Raw genomic sequence first — 17,469 nt, 5'->3', positions numbered from 1 at the left:
ACATTTACTAAGTCTAATAAAGATGAGTTTATTAATGGCAGGGTGTCTTTGAGCAATCTAGTCGGGATGGGGTCTAAGATACACGTTGATGATTTAGATGAAGCAACTACTGATGTAAATTCAGAGAGATCTATGGGAGAGAAGAAATCTAAACATAACTGAGGTCTTGCAGATAATTCAAGAGCTACTGTAGTAGAAGATTCATTTATTGCAGGTATAGGAAGCATCTGCTGAATTTTATCTCTAATAGTTGTGATTTTATTTGTAAAGAAACTCATAAACTCATCACTGCTGAGAGCTAAGGGAACACTGGACTCAACAGAGCTGTGACTTTTTGTCAGCCTGGCTACAGTGCTGAAAAGAAACCTGGGATTGTTCTTATTTTCCTCTATTAGTGATGAATAGTATGCAGTTCTGGCTTTACGGAGAGCTTTTTTTATATGTTAATAAACTTTTTCCAGGCTAGAAAAAATTCCTCTAAATTTGTGGAACGCCACAGGTTTCAGTGAGACAGAGTAAGTCAATTTGGTGGTCAATTATCAAATCATTTCCTAACAGAGATTTAGATGAAAGAGACCTAATATTTCATAATCCACATCTGACTATTCTGTTTTTCTGCTCCATTAGAGGAGTGGTCTTAATTTTTATTAGATTTTTATGAATAACTCCTCGTGTTAACTTCTGGTTCATTTGATTTATGTGTTCGAGGAGCAGACACAATCTCTGTGTGGTTTGAGGGGGGTGACGGCTCTAAGGAAATTGCAGAAAGGCGTTTTAGACTGAGTCTCTGCGTCCAGGTGTTATGCCGAGTTCTGCATGTCTGCCGAGATTTGCATGCCCCATTTGGCAATAATGTGTCTTACAATCGCTTTGGGAGGGGGATGCATAATATGTCAAGGGTGATTTCTAACTTGCCGAGATATGCATCCCCTATTATTTATGCCACTGACACTGTTGTACAGATGATTTTATCATTGTGAGGTTCACATTACGTAAAAACATACTGGTGTCAATTGAAATATCACGTTTGTGTTCATACCATTATACAAACATAACATAAACACATGTATGCATTATACCCTATATCGTAGGGGATGCATATCTCGGCAAGTTAGAAATCACCCTTGCCATATTATGCATAAATGGGGCATGCAAATCTCAGCATAACACCGGTCCCCACTCTGGATTGTCAAACTTTAGGTTGGCTAATAAACTTGGCCAAATTTCTAGAGATGAGAGCTGCACAATTCAAAGTGTGATGGATGCCGTCTCTCGCTACTAGACCACGTTTTCCCCAGAAAGTGGCCCAATTGTCTATGAAGCCCACATCGTTTGCTGGACACCACCTAGACAGCCAGCAACGGAACGACAACATGCGGCTAAACATGTCATCGCAATTAAACACGTTTGCAAGTCTAGAATGTTCTCAGTGATTTATTTTCTTTGGTGAGTTTGTCTAATTGTTCCTGACTGAATTCCAGGCTGTGATGGTTGTCATGTCATCCATGTGCACACATTAATGGTAACTGCTGTCCTGACTGAAGCATCTCCCCCTGCCACGTCCCACTTAGATGCCCTATAACTTGTAAAAAATAATAACTTGTATAATAATAATAATAATAATAACTTGTACAAAGTGATTGCCATGGTAAAAACCAATGGAGAGATTGTGCATCCTGTCATAATACCTGTCTCTAATTGTTGTGATGCTGTAGTGAAATCTTTTGGTGAAAAACGCATCTGGATGTCCTGAAAGTACTCACTAGGCTTTTGCTATCCCTGGTGCCTTAAAGTAATCTAGTGCTTCATATAGCAAGCTGTGCGGTACAGAGCCAAAACGCATTTACTAGATATGAATAATGCAAGCAGTGCTAGTGCAAGTCTCTTTTTTTGTTTTTTGAATGAATTTGGTGCCAGATCATGCTTATGTGCTCCAAGCATCCAGAAAAACCTGGGCTAAGGTGTTGGTATTACTCTCTAGGTAACTTGACAGCCTTTTTGAAGACAGTGTGTCTTCCTCAATCTCGGGTCCTCTACCAGAGGCCTGGGAGTTTGAGTTTATATATATATATATATATATATATATATATATATATATATAGCTGTATATTGTTTCTCCCCAAGGTACTGTTTTTTCCATTTCAGTGCTCATTGTCAAATTTGTTCCAAAAGTGGATATTATGCTTGGGAGTTTCAGAATTGTAAACATAGACGTAGATATTATGATAGTAGACAACAGTGTTCTCTGGAGAAAACAGTCCCACAGTTACAGGTGTTTTTTTTTTTTTTTGATTGTTTTTGTTTGTTTTTCCGCTATTGTCTCTGGTCAACCAGGTTGGATCCAGCCTCAGCTGTCCGTCTGCCTGTTAGACCAATTCTCAACCTGGTGTGCCGAACCCTTGCTGTCACCTCCAAGAACATAGTGAGCACATGCATGCATTAGCATGTACACAGTAATAATTAACAAACAGTAGTTTTGTGCTGTTGCATAAATTTTTATAAATGCATGCCAAACAAATTGTATTGATCCTAATTCATTCATATAATTCACTCTCACTCTTTCAGAATTTAACAGGAGATGGAAGTCTGAGGATACTGGTCCTGCCCATCATACACACTAACACACTAGAGGTCCTATCAGCTCTTATCAAAATGTGAGTACTGACAAACACACACACAAAAGGTGTCTGCAGATTCTTAAAGTCTTAAGAGATCAAGCATAACAGGTTTTTAATAGTAGGATAATAAGATTTGATATACATGTATGTCAACGTACATATATGTATATCATAATAAACAAATCATTCTGAAGATTGTCACAATACCAAAATTATGACTTTGATACCTATACCTGCCTAAATATCTCGACACCAATACTGAAACAATACTAAGGAAAAAAAAAAAAATCAGGGAATGTATTGAATCATGCAACTTATTAACACAAAACAATGTAAAAATATTTTGACAATGTCAGCGCTGAGGAGAATGTGAAAAGAGGTCATAAACCATCAGGAGTGAATTTTGTTAGCCACATTGGTAAGCTAACAGCTAAAAAGATACAGTTTAATTACATAATATCCTGATCAAACCCAGATAAAAAAAACAAATTCACTTGTCACAAAATAAATTACACTGCTTTGACTTGTCATGTCATGATGTAGTTATGTTATCTGTCACAATCGCCAATTGCTAACTTGTCACTCTTTAAATTATACAAGTTGGCACATCTGTTGGTAAGGTGCTTTGCCAAGTTGGATGTGTTGATCCTCTGCTTTATTTAGGTTTGAAACTTCTTGTACTGACAGGCGATGCAGTGTTCATGTGCTTGTCCTGACTGTCAGCTACAGTCATGAAAAAATTAGGACACCCTTTGAAAGTCGGTGTGTTTTTTAACATATTTGGACATGTGGATATTTAGTATCAATACTGAAAGATTAAAGATATATAACTAAACAATTAAAACTGAAGAAAATAATTTTTACAACTTTCTGTAAAATGTAATTTTTAAAAAATGCTAATTTTGTTGAGGAATAAATTAGGACATCCCCACATTTATTCCCACTTAAAATAGCTAAAATCATACACAGGTGTACCACATCAGGTGCACATGATCAGAACATCCTTACTCGGCATTTTGAAGGAGGCTTGCCCTATTTGAACCTCAGACATTTAGTTTGGTGGGCGCCTGACTGTCGAAGTGAGACCTTTTAGAAAGAAGACTGTAGCATCTTATGACTCTGGTAAGGGATTTAAAAAGATCTCAAAAAAAAAATTGAAATCAGTCATTCCACTCTCCAGAAAAGAATCTACACGTGGAGGACATTCAAAACAACTGCCAACATGCCCAGGTCTGGCCGTCCAAGTTCACCCTGGGAGCAGACCACAAAATGCTAAAAGTAGTCACCAAAAACCCTAAAATGTCATCACGGGACCTACAGCTGGCTCTTGCTATTATTGATGTGAAACTGCCTGCCTCTACAATCAGAAAGAGAATACACATTTTTAACTTTCATGGAAGGCGTGTAAGGAGAAAACCTTTGCTCTCTTAAAAAAAAAAAAAAAAAAAAAAACACAGACTAAAGTTTGACCGAGAGAATGTAGACAAAGTCTAATTCAATTCAATTCAATTCAATTTTATTTGTATAGCGCCAAATCACAATACAAATCATCTCAAGCCACTTTACAAAAACTAAAACTAAAAACCCAACAATTCCCTTATGAGCAAGCACTTGGCGACAGTGGAGAGGAAAAACTCCCTTTAACGGAAGAAAAAAACTTCCAGCAAAACCGGGCTCAGTAGTGGTCTACAATTCACTTTCTTTTTCAGAGATATTAAAAAAACAGATAGGACAATGATATGTGACCATATCCTAATTTTTTCATAACTGTATCTGTGAGAGTTAGTTCCATATTTCTTAGCTTTTCTTTGAAAGCCGTAGATGGTCAGTGGTCAGAGGTTCAGTTGAGTGGAAGTAGAGCACCACACACAGTACCCAGTGCCTGCACAGTCAAGTAACTTAGGATATATGGCCTTATAAAACGAGGTATAGTATCATTTTTAACGACACTGTATTTCAATACCTTTCTAATATCGGTATACCATGCAACACTACTGAAAATACCAGCATGTCTAGAAAATCAAGAGTTGTGTTATGACATCTTTTGTTGACACTTGGTGTGTATTACAGTGTACAAAGTGGCATGGTTCAGTACGCTGCAATACTGCAGAGGCTATTTTCTCAAACCTTGTCTGCCTGGACTCCTCTACCTGAAGCCAATCTGGGACAGCAGAGAGCCTACAGGTAACTCTAAGGGTTTACATACCTCATCCTTTACTTTTACTACTACAAACCAACCCTCAACTGGTATTTACATTACTTTCATCATCTGTGAATAGCAGTAACATTTCTCCCATTGTTTCTTCTTATTATTAGCGGATCTATTAGTTAATTAAAAAAAAAAAAAAAAGTTTATTAAAAAAAAATGTGTAGAATGTGTATGAACGGTACACATTGATAAATCTGGCTTGACACATAACCTAGCATGTATCACAAAGCTGGGAAGCAGGATGTGTGCTGTTACTACTAAAGATAATATTAACAACAACTTGACCTCAATTGTTAAAAGTGATCTGGTGATTTCTGATTATGAAGCTTGAAGCATTTGCTTCTTGTGTTGTCTTCATTCCACAGTTCAGTGCGTGTTTCGGTGTACAGAACCCTAGAGCTCTGGGCTCAGGTTGCTGGAACCTCTGCTACCATTCTTCAAGGAAGCCCAAGCCATTCAGAGCTTCTCTTTAGTCACCTGCTCAGTGACATCACACCAGGGACAGAGTCTATCAAGGTGATTCATTGAATAAGTTTAAATGTACATACTGTAGACACCATCAATATTTTTTAAAATGAAAATTTCCTACTTTTATAGATTTTGTTTTTGAACCTTATGAGAAGGACTAGTTAGTAGCAGCGGGTGTTATTTGTCATATGTCAGTGCAGCTGTAGCTCTGCTTTTGTCTCAATGTGGTCCTTTTTTTTCAGCTCCGGGCAGGTCTGTTAGCTGATGTGGTTCCTGGAGGAAAACCAGGCCCACGGAGGACAAAGCCTTTGGTCATAACAGATACCGTTGTGCACTCACTCCAGAGGAAAGGAGACCCTTTAGCCAATCATGATACTTGCCTTTCAGCCCTCAGGGGTGAGATACTGCCTCAGTTTGAATAAATCTAATGTATATTGTCTTCTCTAAAACTGGTGTAACCACACATATTTTTAATCTTTACAGCACTGAGACAGATCATATTGACAAGTGGTGTGCTGCTGAAGGATGATATACATAAGGTAAATGTCATTGTTACATTGTGGTATTTCAGCTAAAAACTTGGAAAAACATTAGATTTCTTATATGAAGATAATCACTGCAACTAAGCTTAACTACTAGAAACCACTGCAGCAGGTGATGTCACGTTACACAGCCTGCCTAGATGTGACAGTACTGAGAACTACTGATGATGATTGTATTTATTTTCTGTAGTTTTATGTACACATATATATATATATATTGCCAAGATGATGACATGGATGGTTCTGCCATCACATCGCCAGTTGCTCCACTGCACTGTGGACAGCTCACCTCTTTTTAATAGCAGTTTGTATTTTCTGCTCTGTTTTGATGATCTTGCAGCGTCTCCATGACGTGGTGCTGCCACTGTGTGTGCGTCTGCAGCAGCAACTGTCTAGCAGCAGTGCTGCATGTGAGTCTGCAGGGGTCATCAGCGGGCAATACAGCAGTGCCCTCACCCGACGAGAGCTATACAGGTACTACTTTTATTCATATACCATTAAAAATAGATTTACACCTGCATTTTTTGTATTTGGTTATTACTTTGAATCAAAAAATATTTTGTTTGTGTGGTTATTAGGTTATTGCTTGCTCTGGTCCTGGTCCCACCACCGTGCTGGCCCCCACCTCTGACCTGTGCTGTGTCCATCCTCAGCAATGGACGCACTGACTGCCACCTCAAGGTGACTGCTCTCAGAAAGAGAGTGCTCAGTTGTATAAGTACCATGACTCGGAGTAATAGATCCCTGAGATTGAGGGGTTATAAACACCAAAACAAAGTAATACAATGAGACACCTCCATAAAATGATCACAACAGAATTTTCATTTTTCATTTCAACATTTGCAACTGAATTTGAAACTGACAAATGTATGAGTTCCCATATAAGTTAAGGCAGGATAAAATTTTTCTTGCGTTGGACTCCTACCAAGCAATTACAGTAGTCTTGCTGAAATTACTTACAGGGGTTACCTACACGTTCCTTCCAGAACATAAAGGTCAACAAACCACCTGAGATGAGGGATACTTGGGGTTTTCGGTTTCACAAAGTTCAGATTGACTCTGAGTCAGTTACCGTGGTAACTTATTCCGTGAACCAAACAACAAATCCTTTATGAGCAAAATTGCAGGTATCACTACAAGCAACAATTGGCACATTCAGCCTGTGGCTTTGACACCTTATGCACAAATCAATTTGTGATCGGCTGCATAGATGGGACTCATATTCCTGTTGTGGCTCCCTCTATAAATGATGAGGTGATCATGTCAATAGGAAGTCCTTCCACAGCATGTACATTAATGTACAAGTAAATAGTGGCCTTTAGCATTCATTATGAAAGATAATTCCATCACAGCTAATGCAGATTTTTTTGTTCTGCATGCTTAAGGTCATATGTGATGCATCATATGTGATAACAAAAGTGGAAGCAAAGTGGCCTGGATCTGTGCACACTCCTTGCACAAAGGAGCTGATACCATCCTGCTACTGACTTATTGCCCTTCTACAGCTCTGTCCAGCTCTCCTGGTGTAACAGCCTGACTCCTGGTATGTCCTCCATGCTCTTGAGGATGTGCTGGGAGACACAGCAAACCTTCTTGCAACTTCATGTGTGGACCTGCCATCTTGGAATAACTGGACTACCTAGGCAATCTGATTGTGCTGCAAGTACTGCCTTGTGCTATCGATAGTGACAAGGACACTTGCAAAACACCTAACTTGAAAAGATCAGTCCGGAAGGATGAGAGAACATTTGTCTGACAACCACATGCAAAACCATTGCAAATCTTTTTTGTCTTGTTTTTGCCTTTCTTTTGTAGGTATTGTCACTTTCATTTGCACCAAATCTGGTGAAACTGATTCACAATCGCTTGTGCTTCCTAAATGGACAGATTGATGTCCCTAAAGTTTAACTGGCTTGGTGTTATACTGTGACAATTGTCTTTTTGAAAAGTTTATATTTGAACATGGCCTAAATTGGTACAGCTTGCAGTACTTGTTAAGTTATGTTAGCAGTCACTGAAAACTAAGTTGACTACAATCTAATATTTACAAGATATGATGCCTTGAAAACATCTTCTTTTTGTAGCTGTCTGTTGCTGTAACACACCCAAAGTGATGTACTATGTTTTTGTGTCATTTAACAGTTGTATTTAATGGCTCTCTTATGTTTATCTCCTCCTTATTTCTTTCTCAGGTGTCTACATTCTGTACTGAGGCTTTGAGCATCTGTAATTCCCTCCTCCACCCACGCACTCCCTCTATTGCTCTACCCTTACCATCCCTGGCCCTGAAACCCACCCCTACTGCTCCAGTCCTCCCTTCTACCCAGGGGCCTACACCTGGACTCACTTTGCCAACCATCCTAGGGGGTCCCACCCCTGGTCATCCATTCTCCGCTCGCCACTCCCTAGGCCTGGGTCCTGCTTCCCTTTTGGATTCTTTAGAGAACCACCTCTCCCTGGTTTCAGCTCTGCCAGGACAGGCTTCTACTGCAGGTGACATGATCTTGTCCCCACACACACATCACCAGCCAGACCCAGCTGGGCTTGGCCCTCCAGAAGGGCAGAGACCCGTGTTCATCCGCTATGACAAAGAGGAAGCAGAAGACGTGGAGATCTCTCTGGCCAGTGACTCAGATGACAGTGTGGTCATTGTTCCTCCAGGTATGCTCAACATTGAGAACCAGCAGGATGACACAGCAGAGGCAGCAAACTCCCAGATTATGACCTCTGTTGCAGAAGGTGTCACTACAGTAACATTACCTACCACCACAGTACCCGTCACCACAGTACCCACCACAGCTGGAACAACCACAATAGATGGGATCACCCTTCCCAACAACCTTGCGAGCTCCCCCCCCCTCCTCACCACTTCCACCACCCCTATCAATTCCTTCCCTTCTTCCAGCACCTCAGTAGTCTCCCTGGTTCCAGCTTTGAGCTCCAGCTCACTTGCACCACCTCTGGGGGATTCATTACCTGCTAGACCCCAACTCCAGCAGATGCTGATGCAGCCTTCCACTCCCAACCAGCCCAACTCAATGGGTCTCCCTGTCCAGATGCACAAGCTGCAAAATCAGCTGGGTCAACATGGACGACATCTCCACCAGCACCAGCCACCACCAACCAGCAAAGAAGATTCAGCTGTCATCAACATCAACAGCACAGATGATGAGGAGGAAGAGGAGGACATGGAGGATGATGAAGAGCTGGAAGAAGAGGAGGAAGGGATGGATGAGGAGGATGAAGAAGAGGAAGACTTTGTTGATGAAGAATTTTATGGAGAGGATGACTATGAAGAATATGATGAAGAAGAGGGAGAAGATCTAGATGAGGAAGAGGAGGAGGAGGAGGGTGACATACCTCCACTTGAGGGAGCAGAGGACAAAGTAGGAGAGCTGGGGATGGAGGAGGGTAAAGTGCTTCGAACAGTGGATGAAGGAGGGATGGCTGGATTCAGCATGGAGGGAGATAGAGAAGGAGGGATAGAGGAGATCCAGAGTAACAGAGCACTAGTTGAAGAGGACAGGATGAAGGTGCAGGAGGTGGAGAGCATTGGAGTTCTGGAGGCAGCACGGGAGGGAGAGGAAGATGAAAATGAAAGAATGGATGACCCCACCATGCCGACAATCCTGTGTGTCACTGGTGGAGCACTCGAGGAGAGGCAGGAGACTGAGGTGGAAGGGGGGACAATTGGAGGAGAAGTAGAGCAGGAAGAGGTGGGCCCATGGGAGCAAAGAGCCAGTGAGATTGAGCCGACAGGCTCCTCAGAGGAATGCACAACCAATCGTAATCAGCAGGTAATTGTTCAATTTTTTTTAATGTGTCATCTTTAAAGCACATGTATGACTTTAGAATTTTAAGGGTACTCTAAGATACAAAAACAGTAAAAGGATGAAAGAATTGAAGAAAAGCTACCTATTTTTAGATCTCGTGTTTTTAGCTCATTTTTACAATTTAGTTTTGTAAAAATGTGAGCAATTTCATTTTAGTCAAGACAAAAAACATTTTTAAAGATTTTATAGATTTGACACATTTTTTTAATCCTCAGTGATAGGCACTGAGGTTTACATACAGTGGGTACGGAAAGTATTCAGACCCCTTTAAGTTTTTCACTCTTTGTGTCATTGCAGCCATTTGCCAAAATCAAAAAAGTTAATTTTATTTCTCATTAATGTACACTCAGCACCCCATCTTGACAGAAAAAAACTGAAATGTAGAAATTTTTGCAAATTTATTAAAAAAGAAAAACTGAAATATCACATGGTCATAAGTATTCAGACCCTTTGCAGTGACACTCGTATTTAACTCACATGCTGTCCATTTCTTCTGATCCTCCTTGAGATGGTTCTGCTCCTTCATTGGAGTCCAGCTGTGTTTAATTAAACTGATTGGACTTGATTAGGAAAGGAACACACCTGTCTATATAAGACCTCACAGCTCACAGTGCATGTTAGAGCAAATGAGAATCATGAGGTCGAAGGAACTGCCCAAGGAGCTCAGAGACAGAATTGTGGCAAGGCACAGATCTGGCCAAGGTTACAAAAGAATTTCTGCAGCACTCAAGGTTCCTAAGAGCACAGTGGCCTCCATAATCCTGAAATGGAAAAAGTTTGGGACGACCAGAATTCTTCCTAGACCTGGCCGTCCAGCCAAACTGAGCAATCGTGGGAGAAGAGCCTTGGTGAGAGAGGTAAAGAAGAACCCAAAGATCACTGTGGCTGAGCTCCAGAGATGCAGTAGGGAGATGGGAGAAAGTTCCACAAAGTCAACAATCACTGCAGCCCTCCACCAGTCGGGGCTTTATGGCAGAGTGGCCCGACGGAAGCCTCTCCTCAGTGCAAGACACATGAAAGCCCGCATAGAGTTTGCCAAAAAACACATGGACGACTCCCAGACTATGAGAAATAAGATTCTCTGGTCTGATGAGACCAAGATTGAACTTTTTGGCGTTAATTCTAAGCAGTATGTGTGGAGAAAACCAGGCACTGCTCATCACCTGCCCAATACAATCCCTACAGTGAAACATGGTGGTGGGAGCATCATGTTGTGGGGGTGTTTTTCAGCTGCAGGGACAGGACGACTGGTTGCAATTGAAGGAAAGATGAATGCGGCCAAGTACAGAGATATCCTGGAAGAAAACCTCTTCCAGAGTGCTCAGGACCTCAGACTGGGCCGAAGGTTCACCTTTCAACAGGACAATGACCCTAAGCACATAGCTAAAATAACAAAGGAGGGGCTTCGGAACAACTCTGTGACCATTCTTGACTGGCCCAGCCAGAGCCCTGACCTACACCCAATTGAGCACCTCTGGAGAGACCTGAAAATGGCTGTCCACCAACGTTCACCATCCAACCTGACAGAACTGGAGAGGATCTGCAAGGAAGAATGGCAGAGGATCCCCAAATCCAGGTGTGAAAAACTTGTTGCATCATTCCCAAGAAGACTCATGGCTGTACTAGCTCAAAAGGGTGCTTCTACTCAATACTGAGCACAGGGTCTGAATACTTATGACCATGTGATATTTCAGTTTTTCTTTTTTAATAAATTTGCAAAAATTTCTACATTTCTGTTTTTTTCTGTCAAGATGGGGTGCTGAGTGTACATTAATGAGAAATAAAATGAACTTTTTTGATTTTGGCAAATGGCTGCAATGACACCAAGAATGAAAAATTTAAAGGGGTCTGAATACTTTCCGTACCCACTGTATAGTTTTGTTGGTAATCTTAATGTAAACATCTACAAAACTTCACATGCAATATTATTGTGTTTTTCATACCTGGCTCCAGACCACTGTTAATTTCGTTGACGAAGTATTTTCGTTATAATTTTCGTCAACGACAAATTTTCACTGACGAAAATGAGACGTTAATTAAATAAAAATTAAGTGATGACAATGAAAACTAAATAAAAATACATTGACATTTTTGTTTACTAATAAAAACGAGATATAAATGTGAGTCAGGGACGTTTTTAGCAAAGATCCAATCAGAATTAATCTTCTTAGACGCACACGCACATTTGAAAAGTAACTGATCCACCTAGTGACGCGGGATGCGCGAGTACACGACATCATCATAGCCTACACTGGGTTTCTCTCTGACTTAAACTATAATGAAATGGCAACAGCCTGGAGAAAACAAAGAGAAGATATAGGTCAGTTTCACGTTTGATGCAATGGCATTACTGCTAAATACAGTTTTTCTCTTAAATATTTTGGAGTTGCTCTTTTGCTTTAAAGAATGAAGAATGTCATATGCAAGTTATAAACGCTGAATATCAAATTTTTGGTCTTTTATGGAAAGGCCATATTCCATATATATTTAATGAAACTTGTTTTTCATTTAATTTTAATTTAGAATATTTTGTATATTACAATAGTTTAACTAAATTACACTTAAATTACACCCAATATATTTTATATACTAAAATCTTATGCTATTTAGTCGACTAAAACTAAAACAAAGCAGATGACTAAAATGTGACTTTAACTAAATTAAAATCTGCTGTCAAAATTAACACTGCTCCAGACAGATTTTCTGGTTTCCAGAGTTCTCCCATAAACCATTCTAAAGAATGAGGTGAATAAAAAGAAATTAATTTTATATGGATTTTCCTTTCTGGCACTGGGTCCTAGATTTAGGAAGGAATGTCGTATATAATAGGGTTCTCAGCATTTGTGTTTTTGTTCCATCAGTAGTTGATAACTGAAGCTGGCATTGTTACATTGTTAAAAGAAAACAGCCCCCATCTAAAACTGACCCTCTTTAACTCAACAGAAGTCAGGGGCTGAACCTGCAAACGGAGCCAGTATGAGCAGCTTCCAGCCACCCAGTCATCAGGAGGAGCAGCTGGTAGCTGCTCAAGGGGACTCAGAAGCAGGTGATGATCCTGAAAAGTCAAGTTTGAATACTAAAGAGCGAGAGGATGTGGATGTTGAAAAAAGAGACGAAATGAAAGAAGAACCAAAGGAGACAGAAGGAGGAGGAAGAGGAGAGAGTGATGGAGAGGAGGGGAGGCGAATGAAGAGGAAAAGAGAGGAGGTGCACAGGGATGAAGATGTAAGAGAAAGCACTGAAAAGAAAAAGGTAAAAAAAAAAAAAAAAAAAAAAAAAACTTGGCTTACTCTGCTTCACTTGTTTTCCCATCTACATCCCATTGATCATGCAAGATATTCTTGTTAAAGGTGCAGGAGATTTAATTCTGAAAATTCCAAACCTTAAAGTCTATATTCAAAAAGAAACACATCAGTTAAGATATTAGATTAGATAACACTACAATAAAAATAGTGCCTAAAGAAATAAGGTAAATAAAATATATAGCGAGTATAAGCAACCTTTTAATATTGCAACTATTTTTGTCTTTTCTCACAGATGTCAGGACAAAATAAGTTTTTAAAAGCCATGCTTCAACTTTGACCTGACTGTATGAATATATTTGTAGTAAACCACATTTTTATATTAAGAAAAATAAACTGCTGCTGCGGGTCGTTTGTTCTGCATGTTTCTTGATCGGCGTGCTATCAGAATCAAATAAGAAAATCTACAAATAGTCTTAAGAACCATGTTGAAACACTTTCCATTATTCAACAGATTTTCCCTTCATCAGCATCAGACACCTGTCTAATGATGGCTTGCAGATAGCATGTTTTACATGTCTCTGTCTGTCCCTCAGAGAGATGATGAAACCATGGCCTCCATGTTGGCTGATTTTTATGTCTGCCCACCTGATGATGAAGATGGTGCCTCTGGATCAAACTGCTTATAGGCATTTGTCAAACTGAACAGATGTGGTTGGAGTTACCTTGGACACTGCTAGGATACTGTATCATTAAGACATCAAGACATTTCCAAGTTTTTGTTACCTCATACAACAATTCCTTTATCAATGTTTAAATATTTTCAGTCATTTTTTGCATTCATATCATACTGGTAGAATGTAGTCTCCAGTTTCATTTATTATTGTTTCTGGTTTCCAGCTACACTGTGGGTAAGATTACAACAAAGGGACTTTTTTGACTTTTTGCAGTGGTTTAATTGGCACAAACTAATTTTAGTAAAAGAAACTATAAATTTTCTACAGCTCCAAGTCCATCTGCCCCAGGAGAAAGGTGAAGCTCTATCACCCAGGAAAATATAACCTTTGTTCTTGAACACTGTATGTTAACCTAACAATGGTGTTTTTTTTTTTTTGTTTGTTTTTTTTTCTTGGCTTTATATGTACCTTTTATGCTCTTTGTTTTGTCACTGATGTTGTATGTTTTGTTATTAAAAGTGTAGAAATATCAAACCAAATATGAATTATACATACATGTTCTTTCCTGTTGGTTAAATTTTTTTTTTTTGTTTTTTTTTTTTGTAAGAAGGGCTTTTTGAAAAACCTTTCACTAACCCATTTAAAATGAGTATTGGTAATTATATGTGGAAAAAAGGAAATGATGTAATCTGTGCAATAACAGACTTCAACCAAAATGTAATGCGGAATGCAACTGACAAATGTAAAAACAGCACAGCAAAAAGAGTGTAATACTGTTTCTCTGCCGCTTTCTGGAGCTGTCACAAAAGCCATCTTCAGTTTACTTTAAATGGGAGCAGTTCCTTTGTTAGAGTTCATCAACAATACTCTGAAAGATCAAGTATTTTATTTTTAAAATTTTGTCTTGGGCTTTTTTATTGGTCAGTTTTACATTGTGGACTTGTTACACACCTGCTAGGAATGAGTGTATAGTCTGGAAATGGGACAGTTTTGCTGAAAGGTGGCCACAACTGGAAGATAACATGGGCAGTTGTAGCTGAATCAGTTAATTCATTTCAAAGATAGTGATGTTCATAGATTTTTCAAGCTCAATAATCACATGACTGTTCAAATTGATTCTGGTGAACTGGGTATGCTTTCAAAACTAATGCCATAAAAGTTTTTAATTACTGAAGTACCATCATACAAAGTGCAGTAAGGAGAGAAGAAGCTGAAAACTATTTGCTGTATGTACTACCCGTTGCCTTGCCTGCTCCCATTTTCTCAAGTTAGACAGGTTGATTGTTAGGTTGTTCCATGCATTGAATTTAGGCTATCCAAGTGTTTTTCTTCTCTTCCTATAATCATTGACTGACTCCATTGATGTTGATGTCGGGGCTTTGTCTGGTCCAGATATATTTTGCAGGACTCCTTGTTTTTGTGTCTGAAGTTAGTTCTTTATGACTCTGGCTGTATACTTGGGGTCACTGTCGGACGGAATAATAAATATGGGATGATTGTTTCACATTCTTGACAGTAGTGTGTGATGGATAATAATCACAAACAGCTGAAATCCCTAAAAGTTAGCACAATACTATATGTGAATAAGTGAATACGTCCCGCACTTATCCATTGCTAGTGTTCAGAGAGTATCAATAATCAATGGTCTCAATTTAATGCACTCTTATATTTGAAAAACAATGAAAAAACTATTTGAATTCATGTTTTCTGAAAACACAAACTTTACATATTCCCAATTAGATCTAAAACTATTCAAGAAAGACTTTTATTGCTGAAATCTAGCAAGGAAAATGTAATATTCAGAACTAAACATCTGGAATTCCTAGTTCAAGCCTGTATGGAGACAGTCACAACTTTCATTTTCTAGTAATTCATCAGGGGTTTGTCCGCCCATGAGACATTAACTATGCAGTTCATAGAGAAAAGATAAGGTGTCTTGAACTTCAGCTGTGCAGATCTTGTAGTCCCCCAAACCACAGAACGTACGAAAAACAGAAACTCAGGACCTTGGCTGCAGAGATATTTTATGACATTTAGTTTAATTACAGTTAGCAAATGCAACCACAGGGGGGCACAATCCATTGTCTTCATGTGCCTGTCCCAAGTCCGGGTAAATGCAGAGGGTTGTGTCAGGAACGGCATCTGATGTAAAACTTCAGGCCAAATCAAACGTACGAATCACATATACAGAGGATAGGGTTAAGTGAGATTCGCTGTGGCGACCCCTGAAGAGAGCAGCCCTGAACCATCTCTTAGTTATGCTGCTATAGGCCTAGACTGCCCGAGGACCATCGGTGCACTGAGTTCCCCTACCCTAACCCTCCCCTCCCCTCCCTTCCCTTCCCCTCTCCTCCTCTCATGTACAGTGGGTACGGAAAGTATTCAGACCCCTTTAAATTTTTCACTCTTTGTGTCATTGCAGCCATTTGCCAAAATCAAAAAAGTTCATTTTATTTCTCATTAATGTACACTCAGCACCCCATCTTGACAGAAAAAAACAGAAATGTAGAAATTTTTGCTGAAATATCACATGGTCATAAGTATTCAGACCCTTTGCAATGACACTCATATTTAACTCACATGATGTCCATTTCTTCTGATCCTCCTTGAGGTGGTTCTGCTCCTTCATTGGAGTCCAGCTGTGGTTAATTAAACTGATTGGACTTGATTAGGAAAGGCACACAGCTGTCTATATAAGACCTTACAGCTCACAGTGCATGTCAGAGCAAATGAGAATCATGAGGTCGAAGGAACCGCCCAAGGAGCTCAGAGACAGAATTGTGGCAAGGCACAGATCTGGCCAAGGTTACAAAAGAATTTCTGCAGCACTCAAGGTTCCTAAGAGCACAGTGGCCTCCATAATCCTCAAAGACTGGCAGAGTGGTCTGACGGAAGCCTCTCCTCAGTGCAAGACACATGGAAGCCTGCATAGAGTTTGTCAAAAAACACATGAAGGACTCCCAGACTATGAGAAATAAGATTCTCTGGTCTGATGAGACCAAGATTGAACTTTTTGGCGTTAATTCTAAGTGGTATGTGTGGAGAAAACCAGGCACTGCTCATCACCTGCCCAATACAATCCCTACAGTGAAACATGGTGGTGGGAGCATCATGTTGTGGGGGTGTTTTTCAGCTGCAGGGACAGGACGACTGGTTGCAATTGAAGGAAAGATGAATGCGGCCAAGTACAGAGATATCCTGGAAAAAAACCTCTTCCAGAGTGCTCAGGACCTCAGACTGGGCCGAAGGTTCACCTTTCAACAGGACAATGACCCTAAGCACACAGCTAAAATAACAAAGGAGTGGCTTCGGAACAACTCTGTGACCGTTCTTGACTGGCCCAGCCAGAGCCCTGACCTAGACCCAATTGAGCATCTCTGGAGAGACCTGAAAATGGCTGTCCACCAACGTTCACCATCCAACCTGACAGAACTGGAGAGGATCTGCAAGGAAGAATGGCAGAGGATCCCCAAATCCAGGTGTGAAAAACTTGTTGCATCATTCCCAAGAAGACTCATGGCAGTACTAGCTCAAAAGGGTGCTTCTACTAAATACTGAGCACAGGGTCTGAATGCTTATGACCATGTGATATTTCAGTTTTTCTTTTTTAATAAATTTGTAAAAATTTCTACATTTCTGTTTTTTTCTGTCAAGATGGGGTGCTGAGTGTACATTGAGAAATAAAATGAACTTTTTTGATTTTGGCAAATGGCTGCAATGACACAAAGAGTGAAAAATTTAAAGGGGTCTGAATACTTTCCGTACCCACTGTATCTATCTATCTATCTATCATGAAGGGATTTGTATGTGAGAAGAAGGATTTTAAATTCTATTGTGGATTTCAAATATCTCTTAAATATCTCTGCTCTAGTTGAGCAGG

General features: G+C 39.8%; 1 protein-coding gene across 2 annotated transcripts in view; it reads left to right on the top strand.

Moving 5' to 3' along the window:
• The window catches only part of pelp1 (proline, glutamate and leucine rich protein 1), a 39,927-nt gene extending 24,852 nt beyond the window's left edge, over positions 1-15,075 (top strand). The window contains exons 9-19 of one of the 2 annotated variants that reach the window (XM_026330090.1): positions 2,335-2,422; positions 2,566-2,654; positions 4,689-4,802; positions 5,193-5,343; positions 5,538-5,691; positions 5,779-5,834; positions 6,178-6,311; positions 6,416-6,518; positions 8,030-9,634; positions 12,614-12,922; positions 13,509-15,075. In XM_026330090.1, coding sequence (XP_026185875.1) covers positions 2,335-2,422; positions 2,566-2,654; positions 4,689-4,802; positions 5,193-5,343; positions 5,538-5,691; positions 5,779-5,834; positions 6,178-6,311; positions 6,416-6,518; positions 8,030-9,634; positions 12,614-12,922; positions 13,509-13,601 — 2,896 coding nt within the window. In that variant the 3' untranslated portion in view covers positions 13,602-15,075. Of the gene's footprint in view, positions 1-2,334; positions 2,423-2,565; positions 2,655-4,688; positions 4,803-5,192; positions 5,344-5,537; positions 5,692-5,778; positions 5,835-6,177; positions 6,312-6,415; positions 6,519-8,029; positions 9,635-12,613; positions 12,923-13,426 lie in introns of both variants that reach the window. The other variant, XM_026330082.1, reaches the window with a different exon arrangement.
• The last annotated feature ends 2,394 nt before the right edge of the window (positions 15,076-17,469 follow it).

The sequence above is a fragment of the Mastacembelus armatus genome, chromosome 18 (genome assembly GCF_900324485.2).
Source record: "Mastacembelus armatus chromosome 18, fMasArm1.2, whole genome shotgun sequence".
Taxonomy (NCBI): domain Eukaryota; kingdom Metazoa; phylum Chordata; class Actinopteri; order Synbranchiformes; family Mastacembelidae; genus Mastacembelus; species Mastacembelus armatus.
The sequence above is the reverse complement of the archived record's forward strand: the minus strand, read 5'-3'. Positions and strand labels throughout refer to the sequence as shown.